Here is a 21748-nt window from a genome sequence, read left to right on the forward strand (position 1 = left end):
GGGACTCGCAATCGACGCCTCTAAGGGCATTCTAATAGCCACCTGTGCCCGACCGCTATGGCAACGGGAGTAGCCAAACTCTACCAATGTCTGGGACTCGGCACTTGGCCTGTGCTTTGCCGACCCAAACACTACAATGAACAACGGCGGCGCATGATCGACACCAGATCACGCGGCCGTTTCTTCTGGCCACGAGTCGAGGGTGTGAACTCTGCATGCCCCCTTCCAATTTGGAGCCACGACTGCCATTGCATGGAGAGTGCAGCTAACGCGGGTTGCATGGGGTACGAACATCGAGGATCCATTCTAAGCAGTGTTTACTAAAAGTTCAGAAATTGTTGCAACATACCTTTAATGTAACCAAAAAGCAAAACTTTTGTTTAAAAAAAAAAAAGAACTTTTTTATTATTTTTATGCCAGGAACCGCTTGTGGAGCCGATACACTCGAAACATAGGTCAGTCAAACCACTGAAGCTTTCACATTACAGAAAAAGTACACACTGATCGATAAAAAATAATTAAGAACAAGGGTCTACAAGTGCTCTGCTGCTGCATGTAAACAGCATGCTAACAATGAAAAATGGTTTATGTACAATGCAATCAAAACAACTGTCTCAAAACCACTTCTTCGGTGTTCCACAAGATGGCATTGCGTGTTTGAGGGCGAAAAAAAAAAAAAAAAAAAAAAACAAGCAGGGAAAAACATTTCTTCAAAAATTATTTCCTTAGCTTCCTAAAAAAACACCTTGAAACCAGTGCTGCAGTCTTAACAATGCTAATCGTTCAATGTTGACGCCGTCGCGCAAGCTCAAACCTACGCTACACTTGTTTAAAAACTTGGCTAGGGCTGCCAAATTTGAGAAAAGAACTGTTCCACATTTTAAAAAACCTGCACGACCAAAAAAAAAAAGAAACCTCAGTTAAAAGTATGATTTTATAGATAAAACGAAACGAGTCCACTTACGGCCAAATCCTTTGTCCCACCGCAAAAGAAAAAATAACTATTTTCATTTTGTGTCTTAAAATTCACAGTCGTTTCATCAACCGTCAACCAACAATTCAACTGCTTCCGACAAGGCAAAGAAAAAAACAGAGTCCGAAACGTCTTGAAGAAACGAGAGAAATGCACTTCTCTTCAACCTCACAGTACCGCGGCACACCGTAAACGGGCGGAGCAAGCGACAGGTGCGAAAACCTTCTCAAATAATGATTGTTCTACAGGTATCCAGGATGGCACACATTGGACACCGCAAATAAACGGAACGTTCGCAACTAGGCTATTAAAAAATCTACGCTCGTCACACTGTGTACAACAACCACCGAATCTGCTGGCACAAACGTGTGGCTTCAGCTAGCGTCTCCTTTGCATAAACGCATGCACAAACAAACCCCACGTTCATACTAACAGCCTCTCAGCACTGTACACCAATAAAAACAAACGACAAGATTGCGAATAATCGAAATGGAAAAAAAAAAAAAATCCAGGAACTAGGTTCTGGCTTGCTTGCACCTTTTTCATTTTTAACTTCTAGTTGTCAACATGAAGGTGTTTTTCTCGCACACAAACGACCTTCGACTGTGCGTTCAAGGTCGTTGCTGCCGCCACCACTCACAAAAAAACTCTGGCCCTCTGCGACGAAACGGTCGTGGATGAAGACTCTGTGGACGACTTGCCGAAGACGCTGGTTGTTGCCGAAAAAAAAGTGCTTCTAAAATCTGCCCTAGCGGTATTTTTTTTTTCTTTTAAAAAGAGGCGACACAGTGGGGGAGGGCTCTGGGGTGGAAGAAATGGGTGTGCGTAGACTGACACAAGCACGAAGAAAGGCCAACCGTAAAAACAACGTACACAGTCGAGAAGAAAAACAAAAAACCTGACACATAGGTTCCTCGTACTTGAGACCGGTGCGGCGAACAAATCACGAAATCAGCTGCAAAAGAAAAAAAAGGGAACCAAAAATTACAACTAGGGTCGGAAAACTTGGCAACAGGTTCGTCATCCATAAGTGTACCACGATGGGTGGACACCATGCTCAAAACAACGCGAAACAAACTGCAAGAAGTCGTAAGACGTTTTCTTGATTCCAACCACACAGAACTCCGGGCTTGGAGAAGGCTGCGACAGTGCTTGCCCGGGAATCGGGAACAGGAATGCACGACAATTTCTAGTGGTTTCATCTTTAGTTTCTTAAATATGCCAATCTTGTAGCCTTTAGTTAGGGAAGGATTGACTTCCACCTGCAGGCTTTCATTACGTGAATACAGCAAAATCCCGAACACCCACAGTGACGGAAGATCCAATGGCATAAACTACGGGGTGGACGATCTTTCGAAGTGCGGCAGCAAACTTTGATAGAAGCAGGAGCAATCAACACGTGGCAGCCTACTGCGAACTCGCATGAGGGAACCAGTGCCACATATTGCAGACGCAGCGAACCACCATTCCAAACGCGCTTGCGAGTGACCCAAGTGCGTTACAGTTGTGGCAGCAGCCTATTAGCCCTTTTCAGTTTGGCCACAAACTCGTGGCATCCTCTATTAGGGAACTCTCACACAGTTCTGGTTCAGGTGCATTTTCCGATTCCTTATGTATCATTCTTTCACCAGAAAATGCGTAACAGTGGCATAAGCAATCGTTTCCCCTATACAGCGCATAGATCTGATTTCGCAAACACTGCAAAACCCACTGTCTAGTTCAGAACCGAAATTCTTTGAGACCCGTTTGCATGCTGTCGCCACCACCTTTCAACTCGCACCAGAAAAAGTGAATACTCTGCGTTTCCATTGCCCTACGTTCGTCCGTGCGCCAAGGCGGTGCCTTCAGTCTCGTCCGAGTTCTCCCCGTAAAGAACTGGTTGTGTGCGTAGTCTCCCACTAAAGAATTGTTTACACGTAAGCAAACAACGGGAATCAGGCGGAGATAGTTTACAGGCGTGGCAGCACACGACTTGCTGAACCCCCTCTACAGGCTGTCCGCTTCTAGTGGCCTCTACAGTAAATTTTAAAGCTGCATCACTAGACCCTTTTAAAAGAGCCTGTGGCAATTGCCGAAGCAACATTGGTGATTTCCATTTCTTGGGCGTGAAGTGTGCGACGAAACTATGGCAGTCCCGTACGATTGACGCAGCAGCCACTCAATGGCACACACGTATGAAAGGGGGCCTCTTCCTAACAGATGTTGCAAACAAGGTCGCACACAAGGTCAGCACTTACCGATCTAACCGTCGTCTTAATGTACTCTTTCTTATCCGAAAGGTCGTGGCCCGGGTACTCCTCGAACACCTGCAAGCAATTCAGTAAACCAATTAACCATTAAATGTACGGCAGCTGGAAGGAAATAAACTGGCAAGTTGTCAGGGGTAAAGAAAAATTGCCCCTTTACCACATTTTTTGTGGCAAAGGAAGTGCTAATGCAAAATATATTGCTGCTTTGCCAAGTCCCCGCCGAAAATCGCACCCTTTCTCGCGGCTCTCCAGCTTTCGTAGAAGTTCACCTCCTTCATGTCCGGAAAAGACCAATTGGTTTAAACCTGGCTGGCACCACTGGCGAACTTCCGCCCCGTGATCGGCCAGCAATCAACATAAACGTCCGTCCAGCCCAGTGGCGTCACTAAGGTCAGCGGCACCCGGGGCAGTCGCCCACTGTGACACTGCCCTCCCCCTCCTTTTCCCCCCTTCTGGTAGCCCGCTGCGACACCAAGATGACCTTGTTTGTGAAACAACAATGAAAAGTTGCTCACAGATGGCGTCACTTATTAAATAGCCAAATCGCCTGGGGAAGGCAATTTTCGTTTCCACAGGAGTGCAAACTTGACCCTCCCATTTCCCTCCTAAAACTCATGGAACGAAGGAAATACATTAAGAAAAAAATGGCCTCGCTCAACATGCTGTCAGAAAATAACCGGGAAGTATGAAATTGCGTTGCAAATGAGTTTTTCATTATATCTTTATAATGAAAACATCCCGAAGTCAGCTTGTCCAGTAGGTTGTTGAGCAGTCTAACCAAAAAGCTCCAGCTAGAAGAGCATAAGGCCTGGGGAGCTGCGACATCCTCTCGAGGTTTCGAGACACGCGACTCTAAGCGGTCACAAGTGTGTGAACAGGCCTTTACGTCGGACTACGACTCCGAATCAATGGGAATCCTACCGGTGACTACAGGAACTGGCCACGCAACACATTCCGCATCTAAAAAAAAAAAGGCAAAACCATTCTTACCGCGTTGATGACCTTCTTCATCGTGATCTCTTCGAGGTCTGCACCCTCCAGAATCTTCTTGATCAAATCCTTAATGTCATCTTCCTAAAAAAGAATAGAAAAAAGGAATAGAAGAAACACACAGTCTGGATTTCTCCCGACGAACCTGCGGGCATTTCTTTTGGCCTAACGCCCGTACAGCCACTAAGCGCCTAAAAAATGCGGAGTGTGACTTATCGCGTTCGAGATTCTTGCTTCGCAATTGGCCCTTGGCATTCCTATCGGCCAAGGCCGCAATCTGATTCACTGCAGAGCAGTAATGAGATGCTGGGAATCCGCCACACCCCGCACCTCTTGGGCTGTCGATGACCTTAGCTACTTTCTTGGAAAGCCAAAGGCAAGCTCGAGACCGACAGCAGACAAGGACAAACATGGGACTCGCTCCTGTCAGTTTGTGCCTTTCCCTCGCCCACACTATCAGGTCTTTTCGAATTTTAACCTATTTAGTTGTCATCTTTGTTTTTTGTCACTTACATGACACGTGCCCAGTAAGATGCAGTAGAAGTGCAGACACCAAATTCAAACAACTGAACGTCAGGGAATTGATGCCGGACAACATAGCATTAATGGTGACAGTCGAAAGAGGTATGGAAAGTCAATGGACCCGTCTGATTTTGCGAGTGCAGATGACTGAAAAAGGGCGATTGTTGGGTCTGAAGCTCGAGTCTTGCGAGTCAGAGAAACCACAGAAATTCAGTTGTGACTTCGCCCGGCGTCTCGTCGCCCTGAACCTTTCCAACTTTCACCAAAAAAGTTTCCCACGCACAAACCGGCTCCGACCAAGGATGCAATTTCCGAGACAAGCGGAACTTTTTACACCTAACATACGTACGCAGTATGTCCAACCGTTTCTTTTCCCACTTCGCAGAAAAAAATAAACCAGGCAGCCTGGCTATGCGGGCAGAAACTGGGTGAGGAGAGTAGGAAATGAGCATGCGGGGCCGTCACAATGCGCAGCTCTGGTTGGAAGCGATTAGCACGGTAGACAAAAAGTTAGCTGCCCTTGTCTCCACTGCACTCGTTGAGCGCGGACGCCAAACGCCTCGCTCGACAAGCGCACTGAAGACAACAGCAGCTAGCTTTGCGTCTGCCTACTGATCATTCCAACCAGAACTCGGCGTTCCGACGTCCCACATGATCTCATCTCCTTTTCTCCCTCTGTTTCTGCCCAAATAGGCCTAATTTTAGTTACTACCCCCAACAGGACACCAGGTAACGGGGAAATCATTAACCCGACTGTAAATAATGGTGGCAGTTACTAAGAAACGTTTAGAAAACTACGCATCACAAAGAAAAGGTTGATGCCGTTGTGGTCTGTGCCAAAGGGCTCATTAAGGAAAATTATTACTTTGAGTAATTAATTACTTTTTAAGTTTTTAATTAATAATTTTAAAGTAGGGGTGTGCGAATACCGAATAGTAGTTATCGAATCTAATACCGAATTGAATCAAGAAAAAAAAGCCGAATGTCAAATAGAATATTGAAGTGATTTAATTTGTAGGAATCTTTCAAAGTGTGCTGCGAATGAGATTATTATAGTGCAGAATATGCATCTTGTATGGAACAAAAGCTAAAATGTAAAAAAATTCAGGTTAAAAAAAAAAAAAAAAAGCAGTTGCTGTTGGGCACTAAAGATCCAATTTTATGGCACAAATATAATCTATCTACCCTAAACGTCACAAAAAAACCAAAGTTACAGCCAAGCATGCATTTTTTTTTTTGTTAAAAGCACAACCTAACATTGCAACTTTTTTAATAAATATTTCTATATTCTAGAAAAGGGGCATTTTGCGATATTTGGTTTCCATTTTAAGGAAGCAAAAGGGCACCCAGGATTTTAATTCACATAAATAAACAGATAGGTGTTAAATCTGAGTAAACAGGCGTAAACAATATAATCCGAAGTAAGAAAAAGAAAACGTGGTTAGTGGTGCAAGACACCGTCCAACAGCCGCAATGCATCCATTTTTCCGTCTATCTATCCTGTTTTAGAGAGCCTTGATTTTAAAGAGGGAGCAAGCAGAACTGAAACCACCGAGACGGCTCCAGCGCAGATTGGTCGTAAGTGTGCATGTGTTGTGTTGTCGCATGGGAAAAGGCAAGCAAACAAAAGGGTGACGGCGCCTCCCCTCCCTGCCCGATCCCGATCGACGCTTTCGTCTTTTCGTCACCTTCTCGCAGTTCATAATTCAAATACGGCTATCGAACGGTTGGAAACCATCTCAAATCTAGGCACACTATTTTTCCGTTCCGAATCAGAATTTGCAGCTTGCGGTTCCAAAAGAACGACGACGATAACTCTGCTGGTTTCATCGGCGTGGTTAACGTGGTTTTCTTTTTGTGATTGTGCAGTCGCCGATTTCTGCGAGTGCGGCCCAAGTGTGTTTTACATTGGCGCTTCAATTTGAAATGAGGGGCTTTAGTCGTGAAAAGAGTTAGGCATGGTGCGCGATTCCGGCCTCCCAACGATTCCTCTCTGGAAGCGGCGCAAACGGGATGTTTCAGTTGTGATTCAAGGGTAGATTGTCACGATCGTAAGTAAATCGGCGCGCTATAAAGTTTCCGGTGTTCGTTACTTTTCTTTTTTCTAACCTGTGCGTTAGATTTTTGTGGAATGGTAGGACTAAGAGCTGTTTTTCGAATGGTCTGTCCAACATCACGGCACAAATATCGGGAGAAAAAACGGCTTTTTTTGTCAGCTCCACGCGGACTGTGCGTCTTTGGCCAAATATATTGAATATTCGAGTGACCAAATACTAGGACGACGAAAATAACTAGGAATTCAATTTGCAAATCGAATTATTCGGGAGCTTTCTATTCAATTCGAATTCATATATTTGCACACCCCTATTTTAAAGGTATGATTTTAATGGGAAACTTGATGCAAATCACTAAGTAAGAGATGCACGGCATTTTACGAAGTTTAACAAAAGTGCTTCATTTGCTAGGTTTTGGTTTCTTATTGGAGCACATCTCCGCACCAGCAATCCCGCTCCCTGGTACCAAAACCCGCAACATATGTGCACCGCCACGCATCAAACATAGACGAGACCAGATTAAAAAACAAGACTCCGGATTGCCAAATGAGGTCTGCCGTTTTGACGCCGGTGCCAGTGTGATGCACGCAAGTTGAGTGTTTTGGCTATGGGAAGTGAGATTACAGGTGCAGAGATGTGCTCAGATAAGAAACCAAAACCTCAAAACAAGTCTTGAGCAATTTTTTTAAATGTCGTCAAATTCCGCATGGGCCTTATAGCATTGTCATATGATTCGATCTATAGATGGGGACAGGCTAATAGGGGAAAATACTAACCCCTCCCTCCCCCCTTTCCACTTTAGCAGAGCAAATGCTAGAAAGGAGGTGACCTCCCTTTCCAGTGTTACTCTGCGAAAGTGGAAAGCGATGCAGTTTTCACAGGAGCAATTTAGCCCGCGTTTCCAAAAAAAAAAACACATCATATAGCCCTTGTTTTTTTTTTTCTGAATTTCACTGGTCCGACTGGGCAGACTTTGATTACAAATTCATTATCATTGACTTTCAAAACGGTTAAAAGCATGCTTCTAAGTTTGCCACAGTAATACCTCAATGGTGTCGCAAGGGTTACCCACCGACAACAGTTCTCTTGAGGAGCAAAAATAACTACCCCACAACTCCAACTTACCACAGAAATTACCCGAGCTATTTACAATCGATAAATGCGAACTGGAGAACATTTCAGACCACTCAGGAAACAAAAAACACGCACCGCCGCCAAAAATCCCGTCAACCGCAGCAAAGCGGCAATTTCTCCCGCCGGACAAGTTGGAAAACGACTTAGTTTGTAGACACTGCTGCAAGTATGCCACCCAATACAAACGGGTCATTCTGTCTGAATTTTCTACGCCACCTACCGAGGGACTTGACTGCGGCGTCAGCGCTTGGCTATGACTCGCTGTTCCAACCGATTGTGAGAGAGTTCCAGCCGACATAGCATCCGTTGCAATACGTTCCCCAAACCGGCGTATGCACCACGGTTTTCCGTCCACACACAGTTGCACCGGCTTCTACTACAATTCTCTGCTCTCGGAGGGCGTAAAAATTATACCGGTTACACAGACCAAAAGATGAACCACTCCCTTCACCTTTCGTTTCAGCGTGTTACTTTCAGAAATCTGTTTACACCGAGCCCGGAGGAAGGACTACAGCAGACGACGCCACTGCTTCGTGGCTATTCTTGTCCGTAGAACGAGTTTCACCGGTTTGTCAATAGCTGCGCATGTCAGTTTTATAACCCCCAGGTCATTATGACTAAATATTTGTAGCAACTATAACCCTTCTTTAATCCTCCTCCTCCTCTCCCCCAACACTGTTATGATGTCCTTACCAATTGAAACGAAAGACCTTTCTTGGAGGACGCTATTCGATGAGTCAAAAACTCTGGGAACTGCCAAACTTTTTTTTTTTTTTTTTTAAATCTTTATATATATATTTTTTTTATGCTTAGCGGGTTTATTTTTATTTATGGAACAGATGTTCTTGAAACCTATGTGGCTACTTTCCCAGGAAAAATGCTAACATTTTTTAATATGCACGACATGTATAACTACTTTAATTTCTGATTAATGCCACTCTCTGGCACATTAAAAAAAAAAAAAAAAGTTTTGTTTTTAAGGGTCTTGAAGCCAAGAAAAATCCACTAAAATATTTTTTTGAACATGTTAATATTGAAATATACAGCTATTTCTCTTTTGATCTGTCAAGTTTCTTACTTTCAGGATTAATATTTGAGCCATAATATTAATTTATAATATATATATGGGCTGAAAGTGCACTGAAGCTGATGCAAAAACAAGATTTTCTCAAAACAAAAAGATTTTGGACTCCTTACAAATTTTCAGGAGGGATATCTCAGCATCTAGGGTAGAGAGAAAGGCAACTTCTGTAGCACCATATTAGCTAAATGTTGGAAGCAAATTTTTCAATATAGGTGTAGGAAAAGTTTTTAACTGATATGTTTTACTACTTGGTAGCCACACATTGAGCACTGAACTTCAGTGTGTTGTAATGTCACGAATAATAGTCCAAAAAGTAGTTCTGACATTGCATTTTTTATAATTTGTACTATCTAATACTAACATACTAGATATGTTGAAACATTCTTTTCAAAATATTTTACCTATTATTTTTAAAACCTACTAATCGAAAAAAAAAAAAATTAGCTCAAAAGTTTGAACAAGGTTGTGCTGTTTCATTGGGCTTGGTAAAAAAAGAAATAAGGAAAAAGTTTGAAGACCAGTGTTCCCCTTTAACACATCATCTTATTGATCGTCCACAGTTAAAGAACTACAATATTTTTTTTTTAAAGGCAACATAAAGATAGGAACTTTATAGTGCTCGCACGGAGCTCCCGTTCTGTCAAAAAAAGGTTCTTGCGCACCACGTGAAATTAAATTTTGAAAAAGTGGGCAGGACCACTACCTAAAAAGCACAGCCACGAGGCAAATGTCATTACCATAGCAAACACGGTTATTACCGCACAAAACTAAACGTTTCAAGAGCTCCAATTAAAGAAACCAATCATGTGCGCAAGCCTAAGACTCCAAAGAGCATCATCCTCCTTTATTGGTTCCTCCAACAAACAACATAAAACAAGCTAACCACCACACCTCAACACATCTCGAACACAAACTACTACACAACAATTTAAAAGCACATTCCGCAAACGGAGGACAGCAAAGTTTCACATTCGAAGAATTGTCATAAAAAAAATGAGGGAACAAACACAGGCAATGTCTAGACATAAAATCTCAACCTCAATAGCCAGACATATAGGGGCTAAGTGGCGACTGGCCGCTTTCCCGAACGTGGCTAGTCTCTGCTGCGGCATAAGGAAGGCCTCACAATCTCCTTCCACAAAGCCTTTCCCTTTTTGTACTTTAACGGAGAACAGAACAACCCCAGGCAAAACGGGGAGCTTTACAGGAGGGACTTGACCCACTTAACTTGCAACAAACTACGGCGGAGTGAACCAAGCTGACAACAGGAAGGGGAGGATGGAGCCGAGGTCTTACGCCTCAACCCCATTGGCTTCAACCGCCGCGCCCCGGCCCCGCCTCTTTCTCACCGTGGGCGGAGCCTTGCCGTCCGTGGGACGCTTGGTCTTGGGCTTCTTATCTTCCTCCTTGTCCTCGTCCTCGTTCTCCTCCTCGGACTCCGCTTTCTTCTTCTTGGGCTCCGCCTTCTTCTTCTTGGGCTCGGACTTCTTCTTCTCCTCCTCCTTGGGCTGCTCCTCCTCCTCCTCGTCCTCCTCCGCTGCATCCTTGCCCGCGTGGTTCTCCGCAGCCTCGGCATCTCCACCGACGTTGTTGTTCTGCTCCTTGTCCGAGGCGGCGGCGGCGTCATCGTCGTCTTCTTCACCTTCGCCAGAGTCACTCACTTCTGCAAGACGAGACCCAAGCGTCACAAGCTGCCCTAACATTCCGAAAGCCTCGACGGACCCTTTCCAAAAGTTGGAGACCCCCTGCTGGCGATGCACCCGACCAAAAGCATTGTCGTGGCCGGCCCCCTTCCGCCATTGGCCAGACAAACTCTATTTCTCGAGTATGGCAAAACTCTGCTTTGGTTAATGCAAGTAAAAACAATGTCAGACAGTAAACTGCGACGGCGTTGATTTAAGAGGCGTATTATTATTATTATTTTATTTTTTTTTAAAAGGGGGGGGGGGGGGGGGGTATAAGACGATGCAAGTTGAAGTCGGACACGCAAAAAAATACCATGTGAAAAAAAAAACATATCCCCACACACACATCTTTTTTTTTTTTTGTTCTCAAATCCTTGCTTTTTTTTTTTTTTTGGAGACGTCAGAAATGATGAAATTTAGAAGCTTTAAAAGTGACCTTTTTTACGATATTTAATAACAGCATTCGTAAAACATGTTTTTCAACAAAACCGCGAAAGCACTACGGCCCCTCTTTTCGAAATACCAAAAATACGAGTTGAGAGTGATGTCGCCTCCTGGCTTTTTAAAGCCTACCTCAGAAAACACGGCGGCGCCGCGGCGCTTGCCACATGTAGCACTGAGAATGATCAGTGATTCGGGGAATACGACGAAGTTCTCTTTAGGCGCCCGACGACCTCTCAGACTTCGAAAAGGAAATCGTCAAACGGTCAAAAAACAACTGGGTTTGGTGTCTGTGTACCGTAATTTTGGCTGCGACTCCGCCAGGGCAACCTTTGACGCAGAACCGGCGCGACGTGGCCCCTCGGGGTCTCTCACAAAAGTTCACTGCGTGCTCTCTTCGACCTTGCACAGTTTCAGAGAATTTGAGATCGCGGAAAGGGCCCTAAAAGAATTTCAAACTTGAAAATGAAGCGTCGTCTGCTCAAAGCAATAGACGGCACGCATGGAGGAGAGCGGTTGATTGCAGGACACGGGCGAACACCACACTTCAGGTCGTGGCGGTTGCGCATCCACCATCTGCGGGTGGAGGTGCTTCCCTCCCTGGGACTCACCTGTCTTGGACTTCTTTGCGGCGGCCTTCTTGGGGGCCTTCTTAGCGGGCGCCTTCTTGGCCTTGGCTGGAGCAGCCGCTTTCTTCTTCGGAGGGGCACGCTTCTTCTTCTTCTTGGAGGCCTGGCGAAGCAAAAGGAGAAGGGTGAGAGGCGGGCACCAACGACACCTCGATCTTGAGGAACCCTCCCTTGGAGGCGGCCGAGAAAAGCCCAACGGTCTCGGCGTCGACCAAAGGAGCGGTATGACCCCGTAACGACAATGTGCGTTTTTCATATTAGCTAAAATAGTATGGTGCCATACTCCGTTTCACCTAATGACTGGTGCGGGGAATAAAAGTCGAGATGATTTAAAGTCGCGATTTATATCGCACCGATTTTACTATGATGATTTAAATAAAATCATTCCCATAAAAAAAATTCCTAATTAAAATACTTTTCTTATTTACCTTGTCTTTCATTTGATGCATTGTATATGCATTTCTATGTTTATGTTCAAACATCCCAAAAATGTGGATGTTTGAACCACTTGTCCGATTTAAATGACATGTACAGGACTTGTTTCTGTTGAGAAGATTTCTGTCAAATTTTGTTAACCTAGGTGAAGTACAAAAAGAAATTGTAAATGTTCTAAGATGAAAGTGGGCGTGTCTACGCAGGAAAATGAAATTGCTTATAAATTTGTCGTTTTCATGTGTTATATTGCTTTAGGACAGCTCAGAGCATATAGCTATGGAGCTATTTATCTATATTATATCATCATATCGCGCACAGATTAATCACGTGACGACGTGTCCGCGGTTTGTCTGTCTCCCAAGCGCATCCACACGAGGGAGACGACGAGCAGACGCCAGCTAGGAGGAACCGAACCTGTTCGCCACCCCGCAGTGACGCGAAACCAACATTGCACCGTGGCACCGTCATCCAAGAAAGAAATCGATGTTTGCTACCGCGATAATGAATCGTACGCTGCTGTTACATACAGATCGAGACAAGACACTGTGATAGGCTTTGCGCGAAGCGCACCTAGCTTTACTAACCCAAAGCATGAAAGTGACACGGGCACGGGCATGATCCTGCTTGAGAAGCATACCTGCCAACATGTGGACTTTCAAACTCGTAAAAAACCCGCGGCCGCGGCAGGGGGGTTACGCGAATCGATGTGCAGCTTAATGTCAACCTGGCCAGCGTGTGAAACGCTTACATCACACATGCACATGCTACAGAATCCAAACTTTTCTCGCTTTTTGGGCGGCACGTAGCACGGAAATTTCGACGTGTAGGACTTCAGGAACACCTGAAAGTACCTCTTTCGAGGTTTCGAGTTCGGCATTGCGCCGTGAAACCACAGTGACCAGGAGAATGGTACAGTTACACATGCAACAAACACAGACGCCGTACTTCTCGCCTCGAAACTGGCCGAAACAACGAGGCCCAACATCTGAACACGGCGAACCAACATGCACCCGTGCACCACCGAACACACAAACAAAGGCTTTTTTGAACTTTGGATTGGTTTTCTATCCATGGCCACTGGATAGACAGATAGTAAAAACCACGACGCTGCTGTGGACGGTACCTATCGTCCTCTTGTGGTGGTGCAAGATACCGCAAACAAAGGAGTTACAAAAACAACAAAAAATAATAATAAAATAAAATTTTAAAAAAATTAAAAATATATTTTTCGTAAGATTTGAAGCAAGGCTCGTAAAATTAGTCCCAATTCATACATTTTACGAAAAATTCGGAAGAGCTGGCAGGTATGGAGAAGGGTTCCGCGTAGAAGCGACGAAGTTCTGTGGCTCGCGGAGGTGCGTTTGGAGATGCCTTCACGGACTCTGCGCTCGTGCACAACACTCAAGTTCACTACAGCCACAAGAGTGCTCTTGCTCGGTGAAATCCCGATTGAACGTGCAAGACTTATCGCGGCGTGCTATAGTCGGTTGCAAGCTAAGAAAAAACCGGAAATGCCTCTCAGAGGACAATGTAATCCTACGCCGAGAAACGCCAGCCAATCGTTTTCATGACGTCACGATTCCGTGGACCAATTGCGATCCTTTTGAAAAAAAAAAAAAAAAAAGCTCAACATGGCTGCTGGCCTTAGCAACGCGACGCTAGTTTCTCGTGACAATTATTCTGCTTTTTTGCACCGTGTTTTACGTGCCCGAGGTTACGCCACGAAATCTTAATGGTATCGGCTTGCGTTTGCAGCAGTTTTTGCGCGACAACGTGAGAATCCAGCGACGCTATCGCCAACGAAAATTTCGAAGCGGGCGCAAGGCTTAGCACTGCTGAGAGCTGGAAGACGGTATGTTAGACAGTATCTTGGACAGAAAATGAATTGAGAAGACGGTACATTGTACATGACTTTCTTTCTTTACTAAACAGCTATTTTGTTGACAAAAACATATTCTAACTTATTTAAATGTCCTGAATGAATTAAATAAATATTGTAGCAGTTTAAGACACGTTTCCTGAAGGAAGAAAAAGCAACGTTGCTAGCGAACTACTTTCTCGACGGTGGAGGCACTTCAGATGGGCGCAATGCGCTTGTGGGCGGAGCTAAAAGATTGTTCTTAGCTTGCAACCGACTATAGACAAGTTTTGACGGGCGCTTCTTGACGCGGACGCAGACGAGTACCGGAACCAGCGTCGCGTCAGCCAGACAAAGTTTCTGCAGTTTCCTTCACACGTGGAACCCAGAAACTCGCGACAAAATAAACGAGCGAACGCACAAGACACAACGATGCGCCATTTTTGTTTTTATCGTCCAGAAACAGAAACAAGAAAACAATGTATTATTGCCAGACTAAACGCTTTTCAAGTCCATCTCCCGCCATAAATCCGCGAGTGAAAAAGGCGCTCGACATTATCGGTCCGCGCGTGCGCAGACGAGGCGCGGATCGCAGGAATCGGTGACGTGTCGGTCACGTGGTACACTGTCCACGGATGAAAAACGCGATTCGGTCCGTCGTGTGAATCTGCTAGTACAAGACGCCAAGAGCGCGAAAGAAGAGACGGCATGGCGGAAAAAACCATGCAAGACCAGATGAACGATTGATGCAGGGTATTTTGTGTCCGGCGGCAGCTTGCGCCACCTAGGTCATGCATGCTCAATTACGGTACCTTGTTTAGTTTCGGTTTCGAAGGGTTACCAAAATTGGCCCTTTTGCGCAGGCTTGGCGCAGATTACCCATATTTTGGCAAAATGTAGCAGGATGCGGCAGAGTCAGCCCCTTGGTGCAGTTTGGCGCAGCAATCACATCACTGGCAGCGGAATATGCGCAGAAATTTGATATTTTGAATGAAATTGATTTTTTGGATTGCTTGGTTATTTGGACAATTTCAGGGTCCCCTTCGAGTATGAAAAATCGGTCGGCGACTGTATTGCGAGGTTTACGTTAGTAAAAAGTTGTTCATTAAACTGCACCTTAAAAGCTTAAATCTGTCATGTTAAAAGAACACCTGATTATCACTTTTTCTCGCTACACCAATTTAAATCAAAGAAATCTAATTTCATTAGATTTTTTTACACCCTGCTACGACTGACCGCAGAGGATACTACAAACTGTCAAAGCCAATCCAGGGCCATGTGAAGGTCACGTGACCTTGGAGAGGAAGCCCACGAACGTGCAGAGCGTGTGTCACATGCTACTTTCACGGAGCTGGATTGACTGGGACGGCTTGTCGGTTCTGCTACGAGCAGTTTCGCCTTACGACGCAAGGTGAAACGGAGTACAGAGCCTTTCACCGCTTACAAACACAAGCCGTCCCTTGGCTCCCCACACTTCCAGTCACTCAGTCTCGGCAAGCCTGTTGACGCGAAACACATTTCTGTGACGATGAAGCTCTACGGCAATCATAAACGTTGGGGGCCCCAACGTTTATGATTGCCGTAGAGCTTCATTGTCATGATTGGATAACCTCTAAATTTGGAAGCGGCGCTCCTCGGTAAGCATATAAGAAGAAGAAATCGGCCCTTTAGCTAACCACTTGAAGAACTGGTCATAGAACATTTCATGATTGTTACAAGAAAAGGATGCTTTGTGCTCTTCTTTGACTGGAATTTTGCAGTGATGTAAATTGCAAGCAATCTCCTTCCAGTGAAAAAAAAAAAAAGGGGGGGGGGGGGATGTACACTTTTTTGGGATCCCTTGGCTACGCCACAAGAGGGTCAGGACGCACCTCATAGTCGCTGTCCTGCTCTTCTTCCTCCTCGGCATCCTCCTCCTCCACCGCGCTCCCCTCCTCCTCTTCCGCATCTGAGGCCTTCTCAGCCTTGGCAGGGGCGGCGGAGCGCTTCCGCGAAGGCGTGGCCTTGGGTGTGGGCGCCTCCTTCTTGGTCTTCTTGGGAGGTGGAACATCTTCCGGCTCCTCCTCTTCCTCATTCTCCTCCTCACCCTCTTCCTCGGGCTCCTCCTCCTCGTCCTCCTCCCCGTCACTGCCCATCTCCTTCACCTGCAGAACACGCCGCACCGATTATGATAATGTAAAGGTACATCGATGGTTGCACCGTTTATGATAATGGAAGGGTCCATTCAAACACTATTTTCTTACCACAAAAGCTCGTCCGTATTTTCTTACGGACGAGCTTTTGTGGTCTCTTACGACGAGAGCACACTGGCACTTTCCATAAGGAAACCCTGAAACTGCATTTTGCAAGAGAAAAGGTAATAGTGGACAGTGACTATAAGAGTTCGGTGTTTTCCGAGTTTTATTTTCCACCGACTTCGGGGGCGCTTTAGAAGGTTTTCTTTTTTCCCCTGCAAATTTGCCATTTCTCGGTGTCAATATTTGGGTGTTGTACAAGAAAAAAGCAGTTTATGTTGAAAAAAAAAAAAAAAAACAGACCACGGATGTGGGAATTACTAACACCAATACCCCCGACGAATGCCATCAGACAAAAAGACTTCCCCTCCTCCGGCAGCGCCCTCAGGTGTCTGCAGCAGTTCCGAGCTGAAGCGCGAAACACATCTACGACGAAACCTTCCGATCCGACATGCGGACTGCCGGAATGACCTTAAGGGGCGAGGGTTTTCGTAGCATCGGAGAGCGTTGAAAACCCTCGCCTCCGACCGTCGTATTGCCTGGTCGGACGTCGGATCGGATCGGACGGTTTCGTCGCACATGTGTTTCGCACTTAATCTTCGATACCAAATTTAATAGAAAAAAAATCGGCCACGCGTAACGTTACGTAAAAACTTGATGTTTGGTTTACCGGGATGCGTAGAGCCCGTGCAATGAGCTACGGCCATGAATAAACTATCGCGGAAGGTGGCTTAGTGTCCCTTTAGCAACGGTACAATATGTTGCACGGCGTCCACGGAGAGGTCCCACGGCGGCGCAGCCGCGAGGGTACGCACCTTCTTGGAAGCCTTGGCAGCCGCCGTTCTCTTGCTTCTTGCGGGCCTCTTCTCGCCCGAAGCCGCTGCCTTCCCTGCTGGGACGCGCGGCAGGGGGAAGGAACACGGCGTCACAAGGATGCCCCCACCGAGGGCTGGTTTGCACAACCTTTAGTTACGTTACAAAAGCTGACGCACAAGTCACCGGGACATCCATGCTTCGCATTAACCTGGCACGCGACGCTCGAGACACGGACGTTTCGGTGGCTTGTTCGTAACGCAAGAGAATGATGGTGTGTGAACCGGCCGTAAAAGCTGGTTCACACTGCTCGGTTTTCTTCCGTTACGTATCAGTCACCTGTGGCATAAGGAGTAAGCTTCCGTACCGTAACAATTAATGCTGGTTGAACCAGCCTTTAAACGTTTCAACTAGGGTCACCGAAGGAGCCACTCTTTGGACTAACAACTTTCGACCATCTCGGAGAGCAACACCACTGTTGCCAGTTATCCAAAGCTTTACCGTAAACAACCTCACCTTCATGAGCTCGTTATTCGACAAATTGCGAAGCGCGGGTTTAAGGCACAAAAATTTTGCTACCTGGAGCGACGTGCCGCATATTCCGCATTGCAGGTCAGACGCCGTCCACACAATTCATTTGTCGCAAAATTATTAAGGGGGGAGGCTGGTCTTTAACTTTTTGTTTTTTATTCTTAATTTATCGTGCCGATATTTAGTATACTGATGTATTTCTCTGTGGTGATTTCAAATGTGCAATTAGTTTTCAGATAGCTTTACTAGATCCTGAGTTACCGATGAATTAGTAATTTGAATTAGGTCCTCTTTACGGGTCGTTAGCGTAAGAGTTTTCAGAATATATCAGAAATTTTTATAGAATTGCATTCACCAAGACATGTTTTGTGCGGTGATGCTATTTTTGTTGCTTTATATATCATACAATAATTTTAATTAATTAGTCTCAAAAAGATATAGCCTCCCGTTTTAAGCAACTTGATTGCAAATGTTTTTTACCAATGTAATATCATTAAATCAGTCTTAAATTAGCATCACCGCACAAAACATGTCTTGGTGAATGCAATTCTATAAAAATTTCTGATATATTCTGAAAACTCTTACGCTAACGACCCGTAAAGAGGACCTAATTAAAAATGACTAATTCATCGGTAACTCAGGATCTAGTAAAGCTATCTGAAAACTAATTGCACATTTGAAATCACCACAGAGAAATACATCAGTATACTAAATTTCAGCACGATAAATGAAAAATAAAAAACCAAAAGTTAAAGACCAGCCTCCCCCCTTAAAGGGGCGGTGCAACGATTTTCAGACTTCGGTCTAAGATATCTGGAAGTTGCCCCCTGACACTTCTGAAGTACAGAACAGAAAACCAATTTCGCCTGCGTGTCCTAGTTCTTGTGTAAAAAAAAGATAAAGATTGGCATTTCGGGCACCCCTCAACTCACTCCCAGTCTTCAGGGTCACACCTGGTCGCACTCCCAGTGACGTCATTCGGAGTGCCGTGTAGCTTCCCGTGTGCTATCTCGGAGGACGCTTCCCCTCCCTCTCTCTGCGTACATTAGCGGGCGCTATGCTGCAGCTTAGAGCCGAGCGAGGTCACGTAATCTTTCCGCCGTAGTTCCTTCGGCTGCCACTTGGGGCTGCAGGTGGGGGAAGAAGCTCTACTTTTGTTTTGCGATTGTGCAGCGGAATCGCAACATTTTTAATGAAGGAAGTGTTTTCTCTATCCTCTGGGACATGATAAACAACGTAAAAATGACGAGATGCAAATTGTTTTAATCATAAAATCGTTGCACCGCCCCTTTAAGTCATTTATGGCATCTGAAACGGCTGGAAGCGCTTTTCCACGCTACAGAAAAGTCTGACCATTTCACGATCGAGTAGAACAATAACCGAGCTCTCCAATATTATGCCCAAAGCTCACGGTGCCACGTTTTCGAAACAAAGCCAATTGCACCCATGCTGCACTCAACACAAAAATGGCAGCGCCAGCGAGTTGACCGGGCAATGGAGTGTCCACACCCTAAACATAGCATATTTAAAGGCTCCGGTTTCAACCAAACACGTTACAAATCTCGCTCCCATAACCAGTCCCAGATAAGACCCGCCGCTCAAGAGAGCACTCCCGTTTCCCTTCCGAACTCCTCTCTTCAAAGAGAACGCGAAAAGCTAGCTTAGCCTCACACTTCGTTCACCCCCAAGCCAATGGTGCGGTGGGAACCATGTGCCCACCAAACCGATCAATCGCCACCCTTTCCTCATCCGACCCCGCTCTGTGCACCTGGGTATGAAAAAAAAGCGCTATAGCGAGGCAAAAAGTCGACTATGACTGGCCCAACAAGGACATAGCTTCCACCAAACTGTCACACTCACTACAAATGAAGCGCGGAAACTGCACTGCGTCGCTTCGGGCAACTTGTGTCATGGTGTGGGAATTTCGAGCTTCAACGATGACAACAGTTCTCCGTTTGGCAATCCCTTGTTCACTTTCAATTAGTAGATGCGATGTGCCCAACCTAGTCGGTAGGGCATGTAATCAACCACCAGATGTGCAAGAAAATCCACGGCGCTGCATCTTCCTCGTTGCCGTCAGTTCTATTTAGGAACTCTTACTGTGTTCCACTCTGGAACATCCCCAAACACAGGGCGTGCAAGAGGAGCCATCGCTCCAAGCATTCTATCCGTATCTTGCCCAGCCCTCGACGCTACAGTTGAACCTCGATTTAACGAAACCCAATTTTACAAATTTCCCAATTTAACGAAGAAATTCGCATTCCCCGCGCAGCCTATGTGCAAGGTCTCCCTTCCTCGATTTTACGAAGTTCCCGATCTAACGAAGTAATTAGCGGGTCCCGGTGACTTTGTTAAATCGAGATTCAACTGTAGTACTATCATTTTGTTTCCAGACGCAAGCTCGCCCCGCTAGACAGTTACTGGTTTTCTCACTCCATCACCAATCACTCATCAATTCGCGAGAACACTATTCAAGCACGAATACGGCCGATGTGCTATTGTTTTGAAACGGGTTCTCAAACTTTTCAACCTCAAGGAACCGACGTCAACTCGACCGAAAGCCGAGGAGCCCCCGCTGCTTTCGGCTCCTGCTTTCCTCTGCAACTTCTACGACAAACCACCAGTATCGTGACATCCGACAGCATGACACTGTCTTTCCGGTTTCGACGCGTGGGCGGAGCAGGACGCCAAACGCGCCACTCGAAGACCCATTTGCAGGCACGATACCTGCGCTCCGAAGCGTAGCCGATTTGGGGGCGCTGGCCTAGAGCGGCCGAAGCGGAAATGGTTCGTAAGGGACGAGAAGGGCCTCTGGCTGGGCACTCACTCTTCTTGGCGCTGCCGGGCAGGGGTTTCTTGTTGTCCTCCGGGCAGAGCAGGAAGAGCAGGATGCGCTCCGCCCGCTCCTCCACCGTGCCCCCCTTCTCCAGGTCCAGCAGCCCGCAGATCTCCTTCTGGCCCTTGACCGTCACCCTGGGCACGCGGCGGCGAGAACGCAAGGTCAGTATGACGGTCTAGAGGGAAAGGTCCCACGCATTGTGTCGGTGGCCCCGATGGACCCACATTGCTGGCGACGCCCTAATATGCGCAAAAGGGGAGGAAAACGTCGCTCGCAAGCAGCCTTGTATGCATTACTCAAAAAAAAAAAAAAGTAATAGATTACAATTACTATTAGTCTAAGTTAAACGGACACTTGGTTTGATGGCTCCTTGGTAGGAATGTTCTGGAAACATAAGCTGCCATTACGAAGGGAGGAAAAACATAGTAACGGTTACAATGAATTTGATTATTTTCATAGGTAACCAGGTTACACTTGCGATTACTACCTAGAAAAGAGAATTAAATCATAACAAAATTACAGAAAAAAGTAATGGATTACAAGTAATTTGATCGCTCGTAATGAGTGCCCTACAAGTCCGCCTTTCGACGTTCGTACATACTGTATTCCTAGCTTTATTTCCTACGAGAAAAAGAAACATGACGGGTGCACCAACGACTTCAGAGTCGTCGCAGACATACGGCCGCGCCCAACCTACCGTCGCTTTCTTTTTCCCTTCTTCCACCGCGCCCTTCCTCACTCCTTCTCTTGGTGCTTACGACCTGCTGCATTCCGCTCCAGTCTTTAATCCCCCCGTCGAAACGGACAGTGAACTCCCAAAAACACGTCCTCTGTTGCAGTCAACAGCACAGCGAAAACGACAGGGCACCTTGAACTGCCCGCAAAAGTCGGTTTGTCAAGGCGTTGCGCCGCAATCGACTTCAGAGGTATGTCCACTGGCCTCGTTAAAAAGAAAAAACTCAACAGAAACCTGTCCTGGGCAGCCTACGCCACCACTTCGCAGACGATGCACGCATAGTGAGAAGCGCTGCCAACGGACTGCCAGCCGGTACAAGTTCTCTAGCGGGATCGTTTGCCATCGTAATCCCAACCGGCCGGCGCTGCCTCGATGTTGCCAGTGCTTCTTACTACGCATGAATTGTCTGCGAAATGGCGGCAAAAATTGCCCAAAACCGGTTTCCATTAATTTTTTTTATTGTTTCGAACAAGGTAAGTGTAATTTTCAACCTTTTTACCGTTAAACTCCACCACCTGCTTCCACCTCTGTAGTAAATTAC

General features: G+C 46.0%; 1 protein-coding gene across 2 annotated transcripts in view; it reads right to left on the reverse strand.

Annotated features, from left to right (window-relative positions):
• Nucleotides 1–380: 380 nt before the first annotated feature.
• LOC8025989 (protein DEK) overlaps nt 381–21748 on the reverse strand; it is a 39595-nt gene continuing 18227 nt past the window's right edge. The window contains exons 6-13 of one of the 2 annotated variants that reach the window (XM_029984189.4): nt 20460–20605; nt 17104–17177; nt 15926–16198; nt 11744–11864; nt 10356–10669; nt 4213–4296; nt 3211–3279; nt 381–1928 (exon numbers count right to left, since the gene is read on the reverse strand). In XM_029984189.4, coding sequence (XP_029840049.2) covers nt 1917–1928; nt 3211–3279; nt 4213–4296; nt 10356–10669; nt 11744–11864; nt 15926–16198; nt 17104–17177; nt 20460–20605 — 1093 coding nt within the window. In that variant the 3' untranslated portion in view covers nt 381–1916. Of the gene's footprint in view, nt 1929–3210; nt 3280–4212; nt 4297–10355; nt 10670–11743; nt 11865–15925; nt 16199–17103; nt 17181–20459; nt 20606–21748 lie in introns of both variants that reach the window. The other variant, XM_042286808.1, reaches the window with a different exon arrangement.

The sequence above is a fragment of the Ixodes scapularis genome, unplaced genomic scaffold, assembly GCF_016920785.2.
Source record: "Ixodes scapularis isolate PalLabHiFi unplaced genomic scaffold, ASM1692078v2 PGA_scaffold8__174_contigs__length_109621045, whole genome shotgun sequence".
Lineage (NCBI taxonomy): Eukaryota > Metazoa > Arthropoda > Arachnida > Ixodida > Ixodidae > Ixodes > Ixodes scapularis.